The sequence below is a fragment of the Podarcis pityusensis genome, assembly GCF_964106645.2.
Source record: "Podarcis pityusensis genome assembly, chromosome: 2".
Classification (NCBI taxonomy): Eukaryota; Metazoa; Chordata; class Lepidosauria; order Squamata; family Lacertidae; genus Podarcis; species Podarcis pityusensis.
This window is the reverse complement of record NC_138029.1, coordinates 120,894,336-120,915,787: the sequence shown is the minus strand read 5'-3', so window position 1 is coordinate 120,915,787 and position 21,452 is coordinate 120,894,336. Positions and strand designations below refer to the sequence as shown.

Here is a 21,452-nt window from a genome sequence, read left to right as displayed (position 1 = left end):
TTCTGGATTCAGTTTGCAGAGCTTTTGCTAACACTGATCCTTACTTAACGCTGAGCGGGAGGTGGGAGAGCCTTGTTCAATCCACAGGCATTCCACTTTGGAAAACAAAACTTATTAGTATAACAGCAGATAAAACATTTTAAGCTTTCATTAAATGATAGGTAACATTCAGCGTTAAGCGTCAAGCAGAGACATCACCTTGCCAACAAAGGTCCGTATAGTTAAAGCCATGGTTTTCCCAGTAGTGATGTATGGAAGTGAGAGCTGGACCATAAAGAAGGCTGATCGCCGAAGAATGGATGCTTTTGAATTATGGTGCTGGAGGAGACTCTTGAGAGTCCCATGGACTGCAAGAAGATCAAACCTATCCATTCTGAAGGAAATCAGCCCTGAGTCCCTGGAAGGACAGATCGTGAAGCTGAGGCTCCAAGACTTTGGCCACGTCATGAAGAGAAGACTCCCTGGAAAAGACTCTGGTGTTGGGAAAGATGGAGGGCACAAGGAGAAGGGGACGACAGAGGACGAGATGGTTGGACAGTGTTCTCAAAGCTACGAACATGAGTTTGACCCAACTGCGGGAGGCAGTGGAAGACAGGAGTGCCTGGCATGCTCTGGTCCATGGGGTCATGAAGAGTTGGACACGACTTAACAACAACAACAACAACAACAACAACAACAACAACAACAACAACAACATTCAGCGTCACCTCTCTCCCTCTCCCTCTGTCTTGTGGATTACAGGGAAGAATTGGGATTACTTCATTTGAGTCACAGTGACTTGTGAATGAATGAATTTTATTATTTCGGTCACAGACCAGTTCCAGCCCACATGCAATATCAAGGAAGTCATAAAACACGATAGGGATACATTTGAATTTGCAATTAGGTATAAGAGGGACAATACAGATATAGCAAGAGTTAAAAAATATATAAATTAAAACTTAGTCACTAACATATAACCTAAGATTATCATTTAAGGCCTTAATCATTATGATAGCACAGCTTGTTCCCTAAGTTTTATGGCAATCACACAGAATTTGGCTACCCTTAATGTGATCTCAGGATCCTTGTCCTCTACCAGGGATTTTAGACACTGAAGTTCGGATTCCTTTGGAGATTTTTGCATAGCAGGGGTAATAAATACCGAGTGTATATCCCCGTAGAAATGGTAGCATAAGAAGGCATGAGAGTTTCTACCTCCATCAAGCCGCAGGGGCAGACTCGTTCCGCGTATGGTTTACCCTCAAATCTGCCCTGCAATAAGGCAGATGGCAGCACATTTTATCTAGCGAGGGTAAATGACCGTCTGTATCTAGGTATTTGTAATTTTGACAAACAATTTGCTGGGGTAAATTCTCTCCCATTATCTTTTATTGCTGGGTGTTTATTCATCTCGCTCACGTGGCATTGCAGTTCCACATCCCAAATTCGTTGGCGGATTATTGCTGTAGCTTACAGTGACTTGTGCTCTGGATGTTTTCTGAGATTTGGCCCTCTTCGCTTGATTTGAAAACTGGGCGGCTTCCAACAAATTCAAACACAATACATCAAACACGAAAAACTTTCCTGATGTCTTCAGATGTCTTCTAAGAGTCAAATAGTTGTTTATTTCCTTGACATCTGACGGGAGGGCGTTCCACAGGGCGGGCACCACCACTGAGAAGGCCCTCTAATAGGATTCATCACAGCTGTAGAAACCACATTCACCTAAACCCCTACCGCATCCTGGAATTTCTGGGTTAAATAAACAAAAGCCAAAAGTAGCTGGAGTCATGTCTGTGTCTGAGACATGTGACTTCATTACAGCTTTTAAATGTTGCAGAGTTACTTATCTTTACAAGGTAATCTCATAGTGACCTACTGTACAACTCTTTGCTTCTTTGGAAATTTACGAACAGCTCATAAGTTGCTGGAGTTTATATTGTGGATCTGGTGCTAATTTACTTCAGAAAAGCTGCAACTGGGGGAACATTTACTTATTTAATAGACAGGGATCATCTGGGTTGGGGGGAGGGGACAGAAAAGGAGAGGGTGCCCTGGCCTTCTCCACTTGCAAAGTCAAGCAAGAACCTCTTTAGGCAGCAGCCTTTTTCTCAAAGTCTCAAAAAGAAAATTGGGTGCTTGTTCTGTAGGTCAAAGCTATGTTTCTCCAGGCTGCTCTGCTCTGCAACTGAAAAGGGACCTTTCTGTGACAGTGTCCAAATGGCAGGTTAGGCAGTTCATAGAATCATAGAGTTGTAGAGTTGGAAGGGACCTCAAAGGGACCCTGAGGGTCATCTAGTCCAACCCCCTGCAATGCAGGAATCTCAGCGAAAGCATCCCTGACAGATGGCCCTCCACCCTCTGCCCAGAAACCTCCAAGGAAGGAGATCGTCCTCAACCTCCGAAGGGAGACTGTTCCACTGTCAAACAGCTCTTACTGTCTGAACGTTTTCCCATATGTCTAGTCGGAATCTCCCTTCCTGCAACTTGAAGCCATGGGTTTGAGTCCCTTGCTGGTTTCCCAGAGTCTCTCCCCAATTACATAACAGAACAGGGATTTAGGGGGAGCAGGAGAAAGCCTGATCATTGGGGGGCTCGTGAAATTGGTAGCTTGTGGGGCGTCAGCAAACTCATCCCCATAACATGGCTTACAGGGAAAGGCTGGCTGAGGGAGACTCCTTGAAGGTGTGTGGATGGAAGAATCCTCTTGTGGGAGAGATGACCCCACTGATGATGTGATCTCCTGGCCTGTAATAACCGAATGGACCTATCTTATCACTCTCCAAAGTCAAGTGGCATTTTGCCTTCATCTGGCACTCTGTGTAATGGTGTTGTAGCAGCAACAGCAGCAACAGCCGCAGCATTCCTTGTCTGCTTGGAACAGCACCCTCCCTTGTTACTGCTCCTTGCAATTAGGAAACAATGAGATGAAGCCAAACGCTTTTTGCAATGGCTTTCCGAGCATTGACCGAGTCACACCAAGACTCGACATCTGAAGTGGATGGACATCAACCTCATCACCTGCACAGCCCAATTCCCCGGCCCCAAATCTCAGCCCAAGCTTTTAATGGCATCAAAGGCACTGATGCGCCAGTCCTTTCCAGCTCAGACGCAAGACATTGCCTCATGCTGTTCTCAATTCTGATGCTTATTTTAGTGGACTCGTAAGTGCTCACTGGACAAATCTCTGGAGCTCTGTTGAGAAGATGATGGGGAAAATCACTATGATTTCGATCATTCAGAAGGGAAAAGGAGACAACAGGGCAGATTGATAGTCAAAGCTGGGGGGAAATATGGGAAAACCGTACATTGAAAATGTTGTCTATAAGAATAAAAGAAAAGTATTATAAATTAATATGGATATGGTATTTAACACCAGTCAGATTGAATCAAATAAACAAGGAATATCTGGTGTTATGTTGGAGGGGATGCCAGGAAACAGGGAATTATGTTCACATCTGGTAGGGGTGTAAATATGTGAATTTTTTTAAAGCAAAGGGTGTTTAAAGAGATAACAGAAATCACTGGGTTAAAGCTGACCAAAAGGCCAGAGGTAGCATTATTATCAATTTATGATGGGCGTGGAAGGTTCACAGGCTATGAAGGATTTGCTCACAAATTTATTGACAGCTGCACAAATTATGATAGTTAGGAGGTGGAAGGGGCAAGCAGAATATAAAATGGAAGAATGGTATGCAGAGGTGTGGGATATAGCTATTAATGATAAATTAGCATGTGCCATTAAGGTAAGATGGGGAATATGCAGGAAAAATTATTTTGAGGAGATATGGAGGGTGTCAAAATTACTTTGTGTATATATATATATATATATATATATATATATATATATATTGCATAAAATGTAATAAATGTATAAAATATAAATAAAAGAATGAATAAGGGAAGGGAAGAAGCATCAGCTTTGCAATATCTTTAACTCTTCACACAGCTCCATTCATAGGTGCAAAAGGCTGGAGGAAAACATGTTTGTGAAAACTCCCAGATCTGTCTCCAAACTGTAAGAAGGAAAATGTTTAGCCTTGGTGAGAAAACACCTTCACAAGAGTCAGGAGCAAGATTTCTTTTTAGGCCCGTGCTGGGAATCCTATGGAGCACAGGACAATTTAGGCCTGGCAGACTGTTCACAACAACAACAACAACAACAACAACAACATTTTTTTATTTATACCCCGCCCATCTGGCTGGGTTTCCCCAGCCACTCTGGGCGGCTTCCAACAGAACACTAAAATACAATAACCTATTAAACATTAAAAGCTTCCCTAAACAGGGCTGCCTTCAGATGTCTTCTAAAAGTTTGGTAGCTATTTTTCTCTTTGACATCTGGTGGGAGGGCGTTCCACAGGGCGGGTGCCACTACCGAGAAGGCCCTGTGCTTGGTTCCCTGTAACTTGGCTTCTCGTAGCGAGGGAACTGCCAGAAGGCCCTTGGCACTGGACCTCAGTGTCCGGGCAGAACGATGGAGGTGGAGACGCTCCTTCAGGTATACTGGGCTGAGGCTGTTTAGGGCTTTAAAGGTCAGCACCAACACTTTCAATTGTGCTCGGAAACGTACTGGGAGCTAGTGTAGGTCTTTCAAGACCGGTGTTATGTGGTCTTGGCAGCTGCTCCCAGTCCCCAGTCTAGCTGCCGCATTCTGGATTAGTTGTAGTTTCTGGGTCACCTTCAAAGGTAGCCCCAGGTTGAGCACATTGCAGTAGTCCAAGCGAGAGATAACTAGAGCATGCACCACTCTGGTGAGATAGTCCGCGAGCATTAGACAAGTGAGGCTGCTTTGGCCAAGCCATGCCTCAATAAGAGCTGGAAACGAAGGCCATTTCTACTCCATATGCTTTCTGCGTGGACAAGCCTAGGCTCACATGACTTCCCCCACTTACTCTCAGTCACACTGAGATGCTCTCCTGCATGTAGACCACCCCCAAGATGCAGCTCCTCAAGGCTTGGGGCCAGGGGCACTCAGAGTTTCCTCCTCACAAACCCACAGCAAAGCAAGCAAGAGTATCGGCTGCCAATGCGAGCAGCAAAGATTCCATATTGATGATTGCAGCTCAAGGAGTCTTGCTCTGCATTCAGGGTGGGGAGGTTCAGGGTGTTCTGGACATCTGCCCTGTTAGAAGTGGGTCTGAGACCCTCAAAATAAAATGTATATATATTTTTTTAAAATAATGTTTATTAAGAGTTTAGGAATTACAGAAAGAAGAAGAAGAAAAAAGTTAAACAAAGCAATACAATACAATACAATACAATACAATACAATACAATACAATACAATACAATACAATACATATAAAACAGAAAACACTACTTATCTTAACAAAACAAAAACAAAAACAGAAACAATTAAAAACGCATCCAATATTTCCATATCTTATCTTTCATTTACTTGTTTCGACGACCTCCTCACACCTCCCTTTTTTGTATTCTAGTTCAATTAGCTATTTCAGCAAATCCTTTCCATCTTTCTCAGTTTTTGTCCCATAATTTATCTTAACACAATCTAACCTTATTTTTTTCCCCTTTAGCCCATTAACAGTCTATTTTTACTTAATTCTTTATAACATTTCTGCTAAAGCCATATAACTTCATTCCAGCATACTTCTAACATTCATTAATTTTACAGTTACAGATGGGTAGCCGTGTTGGTCTGCCATAGTTGAAATAAAAAAATTCCTTCCTGTAGCACCTTAAAGACCAACTAAGTTAGTTCTTGGTATAAGCTTTCGTGTGCATGCACAGAAGTGTGCATGCACACGAAAGCTTATACCAAGAACTAACTTAGTTGGTCTTTAAGGTGCTACAGGAAGGAATTTTTTTATATTAATTTTACAGTGTTTCTGTAAATAGTCTTTAAATTTTTTCCAATCTTCTTCCACCGACTCTTCTCCCTGGTCTCGGATTCTGCCAGTCATTTCTGCCAGTTCCATGTAGTCCATCAGCTTCATCTGCCATTCTTCCCGGGTGGGTAAATCTTGTGTCTTCCAATACTTTGCAATAAGTATTCTTGCTGCTGTTGTAGCATACATAAAGAAAGTTCTATCCTTCTTTGTCACCAATGGGCCGACCATGCCCAGGAGAAAGGCCTCTGGTTTCTTAAGAAAGGTATATTTAAATACCTTTTTCATTTCATTATAGATCATCTCCCAGAATGTCTTAATCCTTGGGCACGTCCACCAAAGGTGAAAGAATGTACCTTCAGTCTCATTACATTTCCAACATTTATTTTCGGGCAAATGGTAAATTTTTGCAAGCTTGACTGGTGTCACGTACCACCTATAGATCATTTTCATTAAATTCTCTCTTAAGGCATCACATGCCGTAAACTTCATACCTGTGGTCCATAACTGTTCCCAGTCAGCCATCATGATATTGTGTCCAACATCTTGTGCCCATTTAATCATAGCTGATTTCACCATTTCATCCTGAGTGTTCCATTTCAACAGCAAGTTATACATTTTTGATAAATTCTTAATTTTGGGGTCTAACAAGTCTGTTTCCAATTTTGATTTTTCCACCTGGAAGCCAAGTTTTTTATCCAAATTATATGCCTCCATTATTTGGTAATAATGGAGCCAGTCTCGCACTTTGTTTTTTAATTTTTCAAAGCTCTGCAGTTTTATTCTGTCTCCCTCTTGTTCCAAAATTTCACAATATATTGGCCATTTGGCCTCCATATTGAGTTTTTTCTGAGCCTTCACTTCCATTGGTGACAACCATCTTGGGGTTTTATTTTCTAACAAGTCCTTATATCTTATCCAGACATTAAACAATGCTTTTCTAACAACCAAATACATGCCAACCAAATACATTGTTGAAACCTTCTAAGTCCAGCACATCAGTGTTTTCAAGAAGCATCCATTCTCTCAGCCAACAAAATGTGGCTGATTCATAATAAAGTTTAAGGTCTGGCAGGGCAAATCCACCTCTTTCTTTAACATCAGTTAATATCTTAAATTTTATTCGAGGCTTCTTGCCCTGCCAGACGAATCTAGAAATATCTCTCTGCCATTTCTTGAAACAATCCATTTTATCCAAGATTTGCAATGTTTGGAACAAAAACAGCATCCTTGGCAATACGTTCATTTTTATCACAGCAATTCGGCCTAACAGTGATAACTTCAAATTTGACCATATTTCGAAGTCCTTTTTCACTTCAATCCAGCATTTTTCATAATTATCCTTAAATAAATTCACGTTATTAGCAGTCATGTTAACCCCTAAATATTTCACTTTCTTAACCAATGTTAATCCTGTCTCCTTCTGAAACTTATCTCTCTCTATCCCAGTTAGGTTTTTCTCTAAAACCTTAGTTTTTGTCTTGTTCAACTTAAAACCTGACCAAATTCTTGAATCAGTTCCAGTACTCTTTTAGTACTAGATTCTGGCTCCTGTAAAGTCAATACCAAATCATCAGCAAATGCTTTCAGTTTGTACTGTTTAGTTCCCACTTGTATACCTTTAACCAATTGGTCCCTTCTAATCATATTTAACAGAACCTCTAGGACCGATATAAAAAGCAATGGAGAGATTGGGCAACCTTGTCGTGTTCCTTTCTCAATCTTAAATTTTTCTGTCACTACATTATTCATAGTTAATTTAGCCTTTTGTTCTGAATAAATTGCACCTATACCATTTCCAAAACCTTGACCTACCCCCATCCCCTGTAGATTCTTCTTCATAAAACTCCAAGAAATATTGTCAAAGGCCTTCTCCGCGTCCACAAATATCAAAACTGCTTTAGTATTAATGTTCACTTGTAGTTTTTCTAAAATATTAATTATATTCCTCGTATTATCAGACAAATGTCTGCCCGGGAGAAAGCCCGCTTGGTCTTTATGAATTTCTTCTACTAACACCTTTTTTAATCTTTTAGCCAAAATATCTGCAAAAATTTTGTAATCCACATTAAGCAACGATATGGGGCGGTAGTTCTTAAGCTGTGTCTATAAGTGTATAGACACAGTGTATAAGTGTAATATATGCTTCCTTCCACGACTCTGGTGCCTTTTTCCCTTCCAATATTTCATTACAGGCTTCCTTCAATGGTTGTATTAGCCATTCTTTCAAAGATCTGTAATATCTTGAAGTCAAACCATCTGGTCCTGGAGATTTACCCAATTGCATATTCTGAATGGCCCCTTCCACCTCCTGATCCGTTATTTTATGGTTCAACATTAGCTGTTTTTCCTGAGAGATTTTGTGTAATCCATTTATTTTCAAAAATCGATCAATGTCCAATTCTTTCTGCTTCTCCTGTGTATAAAGTTGTTTAAAATACCTCTGAAAACACTTCCTGATCTCCACTTCCTGATCTCCACTGGGTTCTGTATATTCTTTCCTTCCACTTCCAAATTCGTAATAGTATTAAGTTTTTGTCTTTTTTTCATTTGCCAAGCCAGCAGTTTTCCGCACTTATTTGCTGATTCAAAGGTCTTTTGTCTCATCTGTTTTATCTTCCATTCTATTTCCTGATTCATCATTTTCATATATTGTACTTGATATAACTTTATCTCTTTCAGAATCTCCTGCGACTTTGGTTTCGCTCTCAATTTCTTCTCTCCTTCCTTTATTTTCTCCAAGATTTTATCTTTTTTTTCATTTTGAGTTCTCTTCTTAATTGCATTCTGTTGTATCAAAAATCCTCTCATAACCGCTTTACTTGCATCCCAGATTACTCTTTTTTCCACAGTGGTGTTCATATTTATCTGAAAATAGTCTCTCAAAGTTTTTTGGGCCTTCTTAGTCACTTCTTCGTTCCTAAACAAAGTGTCATTCATCCTCCATCTAAAGGAACCAATTGGGGTCAATTTCATTTCCATCTTCACAGCATTGTGGTCGGAACAAGTTTTAGGACAAATTTCCACTTTACTTGTCTTCGGAGCCAGTCCTCTAGTTACCCAAATTTGGTCAATTCTTGTCCATGTCAAAATAAAATGTATATCCCCTATACCCGAGCGCAGGTTCCCTCCCAGGGCATTCCACAGGCGGGTGCCACTATGGAGAAGGCCCTCTGCCTGGTTCCCTGAAACCTCACTTCTCACAGTGAGGGAACCACCAGAAGGCCCTCAGAGCTGGACCATGGCTCAGCTGAATGCTATGATGGCAGAATCATCCCTGAATTGCACATGTGCTCTCTGGAAGAGCATTACAGTGGTACCTCGGGTTACAGACGCTTCAGGTTACAGACTCTGCTAACCCCAAAATAGTACCTCAGGTTAAGAACTTTGCTTCAGGATGAGAACAGAAATCATGTGGCGGCGGCGGGAGGCCCCATTAGCTAAAGTGGTACGTCAGGTTAAGAACAGGTTCAGGTTAAGAACGGACCACCAGAACAAATTAAGTTCTTAACCCGAGGTACCACTGTACTTGCATAAAGACTAGTAAGAATAGTGTGGTTGCGTAGGTATTTTATCGCAACCTGTCTGTGATGAAAGAACTCATTATGCACAACCACAGCAGAGTGTCAGGAGCAAGCCAGCAGTACATCACATGAAGTAAGTGGAGTTAATTCTTTATTAAATGAAACAGGATCTTCACAGGAGTATCACATCTAATGAGCACAGTGACTCTTTTTCTGTACATCTTGTACAGCTGCAGAGACTGAAGGTCCCCGCCTTCCAAGTCCACTCCTCCACAGGGTTTTCCCCAAGCAATCAGAGACTGTGTCTGCGGGTTGTCTTTGCTCCCACTTCATTCCTCTTGTGGTTCTGGGAGACGAGAGGGGAGGGGAGCTTGTCACAGGAGGACGGCGAGACACCCGTGACTCTTCACCAGCCTGACTCATCTCTGCCTCTTGGCCTCACTTCTCTCCTGTTTCAGCTTATGCTTCTAGATTTCTCTCTGCTTCCAACTCTCTCAGTTCACTAAGCCTTGTTACTTCTTCAGGTTCTAACACCTCCTCCTCCCAGTCTTCTCCCCTTGATCATTCATTGTCGTCCCACCATCAATCCCCAGGTTCTGAGCCTTCTTCCCTTGGGGGTTCTCCAGCTTGTTCCTCCACCATTCCTCTGCATCCAGTCCCTGACACAAATTCACTATGAATACATTTTCACCATTCATGATTTATAGGGATGGAAGAGAGATTCACATTTAAGCACCCATCTCCACATAACTATTTTGCTGGAGATCCATTTTCAAAATTTAAAAGGATATTCAAGAATCAGACACCATCTTCAGTTTTTGTCTTTAGATGTTCCTTTGTGTTCAGATCAGGCCTCAGTACAATAACGTAGCACTTGGGAATGAAGATGCAGCCCAGAAGCCCAGCACTGGAGGCCAAGATAGAGAAGATCTGCACGGCTACCATGTATTTCCCCTTGGTGCTCAGGTAGGTGGGCACAAAGGACAACCAAACACTGCAGAAGACCAGCATGCTGAAGGTGATCAGCTTGGCTTCATTGAAGGCTCCAGGCAGGTTCTTGGCTAGGAAAGCCACCGTGAAGCAGATGGAGGCCAAGAAGCCCATGTAGCCGAGGACACCATAAAACATGGCAACAGACCCTTCATTGCACTGTAGGATAATCTCTCTAGGCTGGGAGCTCATGTCAGACTCTGGGAATGGGGGAGAGATTCCCAGCCAGATGATGCAGATGGAAACTTGGACACTGGAGCAAGAAATGACAATGGAGTTGGCCAGATTCTTTCCCAGCAGTTTCCCCACTCTGTTCCCTGGCTTTGTGGCCAGGAAGGCCAGCACCACAGTGATAGTTTTTGCCAACACAGAAGAGATGGCAGCCGAGAAGATGATGCTGAAGACCATTTGTCGGAGAAGGCAGGTCACCTTCCTTGGCTGGCCAATGAAGAGGAAGGAGGACAAAAAGGAAAGCAGGAGGGAGATCAGGAGGATGTTGGAGAGGGCCTGGTTGTTGGCTTTGACTATGGGAGTTTCTTGGTATTTAATGAAGATTCCTAACACAACGCCTGTGGCTAAAGACAAGAGAAGGGCGATGGAAGCCAACATGATCCCCAAATGTTCTTCATAAGCCAGAAAGGTGATGATCTTTGGGACACATTGATCTTGGCCTTTGTTTGGATATTGATCCTCTGGACACAGGGTACAATGGTTTGCATCTGAGGAAGAGAGAAAGATAGGCATCCGTAACCATCTGTATTCCAATAGACTTGGAAAAATAACATTGATGCAGGAGTGGTCAGGAAACAAGAAGGTGTGGTAGGGAGGGGCAACAGTTGATCTGTTATTTTCTCTTTTAATGTTTACCCTTGAATCTTGCCTTTCCTTTGTGGAGACAAAGGTGGTGCACAAGGTTTTTCTCACTTCAGAACTGCAAAGAACACTATAGGTAAAGCTGAGAGGCAGGGACCTCCCCTAAGAGCTATAGAATCATAGAATCATAGAGTTGGAAGAGACCACAAGGGCCATCGAGTCCAACCCCCTGCCAAGCAGAAAACACCGTCAGAGCACTCCTGACATATGGTTGTCAAGCCTCTGCTTAAAGACCTCCAAAGAAGGAGACTCCACCACACTCCTTGGCAGCAAATTCCACTGTCAAACAGCTCTTACTGTCAGGAAGTTCTTCCTAATGTTTAGGTGGAATCTTCTTTCTTGTAGTTTGGATCCATTGCTCCGTGTCCGCTTCTCTGGAGCAGCAGAAAACAACCTTTCTCCCTCCTCTATGTGACATCCTTTTATATATTTGAACATGGCTATCATATCACCCCTTAACCTCCTCTTCTCCAGGCTAAACATGCCCAGCTCCCTTAGCTGTTCCTCATAAGGCATCGTTTCCAGGCCTTTGACCATTTTGGTTGCCCTCCTCTGGACACGTTCCAGTTTGTCAGTGTCCTTCTTGAACTGTGGTGCCCAGAACTGGACACAGTTCTCCAGGTGAGGTCTGACCAGAGCAGAATACAGTGGCACTATTACTTCCCTTGATCTAGATGATATACTCCTATTGATGCAGCCCAGAATTGCATGTCTGGCCTCTTTGTTGTACAGGTTATGCCAGATGCTGAAGGTGTGCCTCTTTACATTTATGTATTTATTCTATAACTTCAGCAATGTTTCTGTTAGCTGGATTGGAGGGAATTGGTTAGAAGAAGAATTGCTATCTAATTTTGAACTTCTTTTTTTTTGGTAGGATAACCAGCTTGGACTTAACCAAAACGCTTAAGTCCAATTGATGCATGAAGGGGTTAATGCCATAGATTAAGCTGTCCTTCTAGGCTTTGCTAGGTCGCTCTCCCTCACATTGGGAGGAAGGCAAGTCTATTGTTTCCTTCAGTCTACTATGTGAACTCCAGCATGCAAAGAGGCCTGAGCTTGTTGCTCCAAGCTCACTGAATGTTTTTTTTTTTTAAAGCCATCCTTGTGTTCCTATACAAATAATTTAGGAACATCCACCACTTTGGAGCAAGCCTAAGTTTTGCTGCCTGTGCTGTCTGAATGCTGTATGTAAAAGCACATGAATCTGACCTTTGAAGCATCTGTAAGTAAATAATTTTTAACTTACCAAACGCATGGTCTTAGCTGTGCTAGCGGAAGTGGGAAATTTTGGAAGGAACCCAGAAGGGCATATTTCAAAGGTCCAAAAGCCTCTATTACCATGCTTTACTTTGCTGCATATTTTAAATCTCCACTGGGATTCTCTCACCAAAGAATACTTGCCCCTAACCTGGATGTTGGCATCGAGTAAATTCTTTTTATTTATCTATATTTTTCCTTTCTCTGCCAGTACTTCTAATGTATGATTTCTTCAGACAAAGTCATTTTATATTTCTTTCATGTAGTGCTCACAGAATCATAGAATCATAGAGTTGGAAGAGACCACAAGGGCCATCGAGTCCAACCCCCTGCCAAGCAGGAAACACCATCAGAGCACTCCTGACATATGGTTGTCAAGCCTCTGCTTAAAGACCTCCAAAGAAGGAGACTCCACCACACTCCTTGGCAGCAAATTCCACTGTCGAACAGCTCTTACTGTCAGGATAGTTGTTGTTGTTGTTTAGTCGTTTAGTCGTGTCCGACTCTTCGTGACCCCATGGACCAGAGCACGCCAGGCACTTCACAGTAGCCCCGCTGTAATTTTTCATCTATTACATTATAATCACTTTCACAGAATTTATTTTCTCCCTTATAATGCTTTAGCTGTTTTAAATATTTACTACTTCCCGTTTGTCAGCTATTTTTTGTTAATATATATGAATTCATTTGCTTGCTTGCTTTTTGGTGGGGTTCTTGAATCAGTTTAAAATAGCTAAAGTAAGGCATTGTGGGCAGTGCAGGATCAGCCCTCTCCCTCTTCCCCTTTCTGTAGCACAGTGATCGCATCTTCATTGCCCTTTCTTTCTTTCTTTTTTATTCTTTTATTTTGCTTTAAACAAATACAGGTAAATATAAACAACCAAAATTACAAAAGAAAAATCCTTAATAATAATAATGATGGAAAAAGCTAAAAAAATACAAAAAATATCAAAGTACATGGCATAGAACACAAGCCATTATGGGGAAGAAAAATGAAAAAAGAAAAAGGAAAGAAGAAGGAGGAGGAGGGGGGAAAAAAGAAAAGGGAAAAAAGAAAAAAAGAGAGAGGAAAATGAGCCAAAACACAAGAAGGCTCGTCTGTTGTACGCTTCCGTCAAGGTCACAACAGATCATTATTCTTATAAATTCTCTCTATCTGCATTCCATAGAATCCCTCATCTTGGTATCAGGGAACATTTCCCTATGCAGCATCATTCTAAACATAACCAGGTCTTTATTGATGAACCCTTATCCCCTAGATAATGCCATTTCTTTCAACTCCCTGGAAAATATGTCTTTGGGATCTTCACAGAAAGTGTGTCTGAGTGAATCGTCGGACTACTTTTCCTTTCCCAAGGAATGTCCTCTCTGTTGGAACCACCCACCTTCCTGAGTCGAGATGGTCCCTTCCACACACAGAGCGCAGGCATAGCAGCAAAATGGTTCTCCTTCTTGAACCACCTTGGCATAGCCAGGACGGCAGCTTTCTGTACACCTGGAGCGTGGTATGGTCTAGCCATAAGGAGAAGAAGGAGCACCAAAGGTAAATTGTTAGGAGGATTTGTGTCAATGGAATTCATTTATAGGACCCAACAGAACACTCCCACCCCCCAAGAAACAAATTTGATGCAGAAAATCATGATGAGAAAACCTCTTGGGTGTGTTTTCTTGTTTGTTTGACATTTATATCCCTCTTTTATACACATTAGAAAACTCAGAATGCACTGCAAAAAATACAATAGCAAAATAACAGTCCCAGAAGGAAAGTAATTACAAACAACAACAAAATGCACTGATGAAGAGCAACAACAACAACAACAATTTATTATTTATACCCCGCCCATCTGGCTGGGTTTCCCCAGCCACTCTGGGCGGCTTCCAACCGAATATTAAAAATGATACAGCATCAGACATTAAAAACTTCCCTAAACAGGGCCGCCTTCAGTTGTCTTTTAAAAGTAAAATAGTTGTTTATTGCAACAACCAACCATAAGGAAAAAAAAAGGCAAAGGACCCCTGGATGGTTAAGTCCAGTCAAATTTGACTATGGGATGTGGTGCTCATCTTGCTTTCAGGCAGAGGGAGCCGGCGTTTGTCCACAGACAGCTTTCTGGGTCATGTGGCCAGCATGATTAAGCTGCTTCTGGCGAAACTAGAGCAGCGCACGGAAACACCGTTCACCTTCCCATCACTGCGGTACCTATTTATCTACTTGCATTGGTGTGCTTTCAAGCTGATAGGTTGGCAGGATCTGGGACAGTGCAATGGGAGATCACTCCGTCGCAGGGATTCGAACGGCCAACTTTCCCATTGGCAAGCTCAAGAGGCTCAGTGGTTTACCACCCGCGTCCAACCATAACAACAACTGGAGACGCTAACCTAAAAAATGTCTCCTGAATTATTATTATTATTATTGTTGTTGTTGTTAAAGTTCCAACTCCTGCATTGTATTGAATGGGATTTACTCCCTGGTAAACGTGCAAAGGGTTGCAGCTGAAATACTATGTGAGTTATTAAGCATGTTATTAGCCCATAACTGATGGCATGTAGAATAAAGTGTTCTGTACCTTGTTAAAGCTTTGGGGCCACACAATGTCTTCCGGGTTAATGGTGAATGCCTTTCTCTCTATACTCCCAATTTTCACTCTAACACGAGATTTATTGGGAAGTATTACCCAGTTCTCAATATCATAGTTGGCTGGCAGCTGCCCGTTCTCATCCAAACGCAGACTGCCCATGGAAATATTTGGAAACTGGATTGCCCTTAAGAAAGGGTGGAGCTGGAATGACAGAGAAAGCATGAAACTACATGAGGTGGTCTTGTAAAGCAATCAGGGAATTCTGGGAAGTAATTGACAATGAATTAAAAAAGATATTTGAAAAAACCTTCCCCACAAAACCCAAGGCATTCCTTTTGCGAATGGTAACAATGAAAGTCCCTAAAACACAAACAAACAAAAAATTATTATATGCTACTACTGCGGCTAGAATCTTATTGGCACAAAAGTAGAGAACGAATATGGTGCCCATCAAGGAAGAGTGGCAGTTTAAAAGAGCTTTTTTTTTGCTATCTTGTTGTTTCCTTACATTATAAACATCCCTATGGTCTTTTCACAAGGAGCTGTATGTTGTTGTCGTTTAGTCGTGTCTGACTCTTCGTGACCCCATGGACCAGAGCACGCCAGGCACTCCTGTCTTCCACTGCCTCCCACAGTTTGGTCAAACTCATGCTGGTAGCTTCGAGAACACTGTCCAACCATCTCGTCCTCTGTCGTCCCCTTCTCCTTGTGCCCTCCATCTTTCCCAGCATCAGGGTCTTTTCCAGGGAGTCTTCTCTTCTCATGAGGTGGCCAAAGAATTGGAGCCTCAGCTTCAGGATCTGTCCTTCCAGTGAGCACTCAGGGCTGATTTCCTTAAGAATGGAGAGGTTTGATCTTCTTGCAGTCCATGGGACTCTCAAGAGTCTCCTCCAGCACCATAATTCAAAAGCATAAATTCTTCAGCGATCAGCCTTCTTTATGGTCCAGCTCTCACTTCCATACTTCCAAGGAGCTGTATATGAATGCTTAAATATAAATCCATGTAGGTAAATGAATAAAAACACACTGCAGCTCACCATGGTGGGGAAGACTGTGATCAGGAGACCTTTGTGGCTGCTCAACCTGTGTCCCAGGTGTTTAATTGTTGGTGGGCAACTTCAATGTCCAGCAGAGATGCGAGGGGATGAGGAGTGTCCAGCTTTGGTTAGGAAAGCTGGATCTCTCTAAGGGAACCAGGGAGGAACCACTAGATACGGGGGAGCCTTCTGATATAAACGCCTTCACCAACTCCTTGAAAGATTCCATCAACGGTGTCTCAGAAAAAATTTACACATCACCTGGGAAGACAGGTGAACTAATGCCAGTGTATTGGAAGAAGCATAGATCACCCATGTTGAAGCAATGATTCTTCAACATCAACTTCGTTGGACTGGTCATGTTGTGCAGATGCCTGATTACAGTGGTACCTCGGGTTACAGACGCTTCAGGTTACAGACTCTGCTAACCCAGAAATAGTACCTCGGGTTAGGAACTTTGCTTCAGGATGAGAACAGAAAACGCGCGGTGGTGGCATGGAGGCAACGGGATGCCCCATAAGCTAAAGTGGTGCTTCAGGTTAAGAACAGTTTCAGGTTAAGAACGGACCTCCAGAACGAATTAAGTTCTTAACCCGAGGTACCACTGTATTGTCTTCCAAAGCAACTACTCTATTCCGAACTTAAAAATGGAAAGCATAATGTTGGTGGTCAACAAAAGAGGTTCAAAGACTCTCCCAAAGTGAATCTAAAAAAATGTAGTATAAAGACCGACAACTGGGAAACACTGGCCTACGAGCGTTCCAATTGGAGAACAGGCTTTACTAAAGGTGTCATGGGCTTTGAAGACGCTCGAACTCAGGAGGAAAGGGAGAAACATGCTAAGAGGAAGGCACACTTGGCAAACCCTCACCATGATCAACTCCTGCCCAGAAACCTATGTCTTCACTGTGGAAGGATGTGTGCATTCACAATTGGCCTCCACAGTCACTTACACTTTTAATACTGGGTTTATAGAAGACAATCTTTCTCGGCTACGAGGGATCACAGAAGAAGAAGAAGAAGAAGAAGAAGAAGAAGAAGAAGAAGAAGAAGAAGAAGAAGAAGAATGGGCTGACCTCCACCACGAGACTCACTAATTGGATTTCCTCCACAATGGGCACACTTTTTATCTGACAATTAAATTTTATTCCAAAGCTGGGAGAATGGATTACAGTTTGCAAATGCACAAGTGAATACCTGCCATGGCTTCAGCCTTCGATGTTCCAACCTTTCTCCTCCACCCACCATCAACATCCACTTTGATCTAGATAAGTACATAGAATTTAAGGCGTGTGCCGCAACTTGGACATTGAGGTAAGTGCTGTAGCTGTCTTGAGACAGGGCTCTCTCCCGCTCCTCTTTGGGCAAGGTCTCCAGTTTATCCTTCTCTGTGCATCTTGTCTGACCTTTTTTGGCCAGCGCGTGCTTTGAATATGAGCAATGGTATGCATTCTGCCAAAACTGCCCAAGGAGATAGGAACATGGCTTATAGCAGTCATGTTTGGTCCTTTGTGGGGGTTTCATTAAAAAGGACAAAGAACCATGGATGTACTGGAAGAAATCAAGATCGAAAGACAAATTGAAGTTGATGTCCTGAGAACCTGCAGTGATCCAGATTTTGGCCCCAATTTCTTTCTCCAGTTTTCCTTGTAGTGCCTTAACTGGCATCCATCCCATTTGGGTGGTTTCGTAGTAAACCATTACAGTGAATTGTCTCCATATGGCAAATGGTTCACTCGGGCCAAGGATTTGAAGTGGATTATTTTCATGTACTCTTTTTGATAAGGCAATGCAAATTCCATTACTGGTCGTAAGAGCTGTGAAGTCTCTCAAGAACCTTTCGCCATTCTCATTGTCTGGAGCAATGAGACCAATCCACGTCCATCCAAAATGCAGGAGCAACTTCACAACCCCCAGATACTGATTTTCTTCTTTGGGGACGATCCGGTATACAAAAGGGAACTGGGTTTTATCATCAAGAAGATGAGCAACAGAGCCATAACTGATCTGGTGAGGAAAGTAAGAATTAATGTTTTGCTTTGTTTTCAGGATAAGGAATAGACCACAATACCTCAAGGACCGCCTCTTTCCATCTGAACCTACTCAGACCATGAGATCATCTTCTGAGGCCCATCTTCTGAGGCCCTTCAAGAGGTTCAGAGGGTGGCAACACGAGAACAGGACCTTCTCTGCAGTGGCTCCCCATCTGTGGAATGCCCTCCCCAGGGAAGTCTGCCTGGTGCCTTCATTGTACACCTTTAGGTGCTAGGCAAAAACGTTCCTTTTTAACCAGGCCTTTGGTTGATCCTAGTTACATCCTATGCCCTTTTAAAATGTGTGTTTTTTTTGTCAGGGGGGGCAGACTATTGGACTGTTGTTTTTATTTTTATTAGGTATTTTGTGGTTATACATCTTGATTTTATTCTGTGAACTGCCCTGAGTCTTATATAGGGTGGTATATAAATTCAATCAATCAATCAATCAATCAATCAAATTGTTACAAAAGTTGGGTGCCTCCCCCTGTCTCTGCTGACCAGTAGCAAGAGCCCATGGGGTTCCAGGCACTCACCCCGGGTCTGAGCTCCTTCGGACAATTAAGACATGGCAGAGACTGTTGTAGCTTTTAGAAATATGGTTTATTCACGTATTTACACCTTCAGTCTGCATGGAGTGAGTCCAGATCTTACAGCATTACATTTCAAGAGGGCCCAAGGCATCTCTTCCAGGCAGCTCTGCGGTCCACAGCTCTGCGGTCTGCCTGCCCAAAGATGGATCCCAGACCAAAATTCCAGAATTACTAGAATGGCAAGCTAAAATTTGTGAATTTGTGGAGATGGCAAAGTTAACAGCATCAATCAGAGGCTGTTCTAATAATTTTTTTTTATAAAGAGTGGGAATGCGTAAAGGATTACATGAAAAGAGTTGGCTTCGGAGCCTAAAATTAGTATGCAACAGCTTAAGCGGCGCAAGGTTATAGGATGATATTAAAACAAATATGGAACAACAAATATAAACGGCTATTAACACAACAAAAAACAACAACAGTATGTAAAGAAGATCGCACATGGGTGAAGGGAAGCAACGGGTTTAGGGGGAGGGAGGTGAGGGCATTAATTGAAAAATTGTTAAAGATATATATGGGAGATTAAGAGATTAAGGATAAGGAACCAAAAGAAGAAGACAAATATTAAGGAATAATAAGATAAGGGAATCTGAGAAGAATCAGTACAAATGAAAATATGAGACTCAAGGTTTTGTTATATACTGTTTTATCTTGGATGTGAAGTCTTCTGTTGTAAAGATTGTACATAAAATGAATAAAGAAGAGAAATCTAAGATGGATCCCAGAAGGATCTACTTGCATTTTGACATGCTTTTGAACTGCTAAGTGGGCAGGAGCTGGGACTGAACAACAGGAGCTCACTCACCCTGTCGTGGGGATTCGAACCGCCAACCTTCTGATCAGCAAGCCCTAGGCTCAGTGGTTTAGACCACAGCGCCACCCGCGTCCCTAGCTTAGTCAGCTTGTTTTGCATAGGCTAGTCCAGAAAATCCTCTGCAGCTTGTATTTCTCCCTTCACATCCCAAATAATCAAAATCCTAGCATTTATTAATTTATAGGGTTTACACCCCTCAGTCAATAACAATATTTATTAACCAAAATGATTACTAATTAACTGTGTTGGCTGGTGATGCTAGGAGTTTTAATTCGAACCATCTGGAGGGTGCTAGGTTGATGGAGGCTGGGAACTGAAGAAAGCCTCCGGATTTTCATACTTTCTGATGCCTTTCACTCCTTGGGAGAAAAACTGGAATTTTATGCAGCTGAAGTTCTCCTCTGCCCACCCATACCCCACCTTCATACCTGTGGGATTTTGTAGATGCCTGACATGGTTGAAATCTCTATCGAGATTATAGAATTGCTTCCTTCAAGGATTGCCAGGAGTTTATTCTGTTTCCCACATTTGTAGTTTGGAATATTGCTTTCTCCGCCTGCAAGCAGTTCGAGCATGGCATGGGAAGTCCTCCGTGCGTCGAAATAGTTTTCGTAGAGGTTATAGCCCAAGGTGATGTTGGGTAAGAGCCTGGGGTCCTGGTTGATTTCCTGGACTGTGAACAAGAAGGACAAAATGTGCCAGTAGTACATAGATGACAAGCTGTAAAATAGCAAACAATTAAGAAGCGTCAAAATGTTTTGCACCATTTATTAAAAACAAACACTGTTTGAACCCCAAATAATAATCTGGGTGTCCGTTATAGAATAACAATGGGGAGATGTCTGTTCCACTGCAGTTCAAAGTACAAAATTTGAATATGAAATACTGCAGTTACTTCAGTTGTCAGGGCTGCAGAAATGTCACTTTGTGGAAAAGCAGAGCTCAGTCTTCACGCTGGAAGGGTGAAAAGGCTGCAACCCCATTTAGCTAACAGGAAACACTATTGAATCAATGGGACTTACTTTTCAGTAGACAAATTTAGTATTTTGCTGTAAATCAAAATCTAGTTATGGGCAGTACAGACCTTCAGTGAAAGAAACCAAAGGAGATCAGAAGGACCTCTCGTGCCCTTTCTTTGAGTCTTCCCTTTGCAAGTGAAACCAATAATTACTTACCCATCAAACTTGGATAAGGGGGACTGGGAAAAGATGTATGGCTGTTGCTTAATAAAGTTTTGAGGTGATATGATCCCACTAATGAGGAAGTATCCAGGCCGGTAGTAATTGAGGGCTTCATTTTCTTCCCTGATCATATTCAAGGGGCATTTTGTCTTCAGGGCACTTTGTCCACAGACTCGATGGGGTATTAGCAGCAGAAGCAGCAACAGAAGTAGCAGGGAGGTCATTCTGGTTTGGCCTCCTGATCTCCTCTTCTTCAGTGCCAGTTTATCAGAAGAAACGAAAAACTCTTGTATGATCAAAGCTGCAGTGACTTTATCAACGTGGGTGGTGTTCAGCTATGATTTCAGAGGCATTAAATGTCAAGCAGGTATCCCCCCCCCCAATCTTTTACCTGCCCGAACTCTTGGTATAAATCTGTTTCTGATATGGGATATATTCTGTGCACAAGTGTAACCAATAATCTCATGCTGACCTTGATTCTAATGTTTAGGTAATTGCCAAAAAATACCTTTTGAGCTTTGGTGAGGGATTTTGATAATTCACCCTGGTTTTGATAATTATAAAGGGATTAAAAGTCACCTCTGCAGCTTCCTGTAGTCTTTGCATGACTCGAGGGGCAAGTGAAAAGCTGGAGAAAAACATGTTTGTGAGAAATCACAGAGGCAGCTCCAAAGTTCTTCAGTCGGGAGGGGCAGTTAGTATTGCCTGAACTTTGCTTGACATGAACTTAAGAAATATCC

General features: G+C 42.3%; 1 protein-coding gene across 1 annotated transcript; it reads right to left on the bottom strand.

Moving 5' to 3' along the window:
• Positions 1 to 10,052: 10,052 nt before the first annotated feature.
• Positions 10,053 to 20,318, bottom strand: LOC308469468 (vomeronasal type-2 receptor 26-like). The gene is made up of 4 exons (XM_080991967.1): positions 19,960 to 20,318; positions 17,292 to 18,101; positions 13,864 to 13,990; positions 10,053 to 11,067 (listed from the first exon to the last, which is right to left on the bottom strand). The coding sequence occupies exons 1-4, from the start codon at positions 20,296 to 20,298 to the stop codon at positions 10,157 to 10,159; spliced, it is 2,187 nt and encodes a 728-aa protein (XP_080848093.1). The 5' UTR covers positions 20,299 to 20,318; the 3' UTR covers positions 10,053 to 10,156.
• Between the last annotated feature and the right edge of the window lie 1,134 nt (positions 20,319 to 21,452).

Coding starts and splice junctions, on each gene's coding strand:
- LOC308469468 (XM_080991967.1), bottom strand. CDS start 20,298: ATGGTGCAAAACATTTTGACGCTTCTTAATTGTTTGCTATTTTACAGC. Junction 13,991..17,291: donor GAAGGCTGAAGCCATGGCAG/GTATTCACTTGT, acceptor CCTTATGGCTAG/ACCATACCACGCTCCAGGTG. Junction 11,068..13,863: donor GACCATCTCGACTCAGGAAG/GTGGGTGGTTCC, acceptor TCTCTTCCTCAG/ATGCAAACCATTGTACCCTG.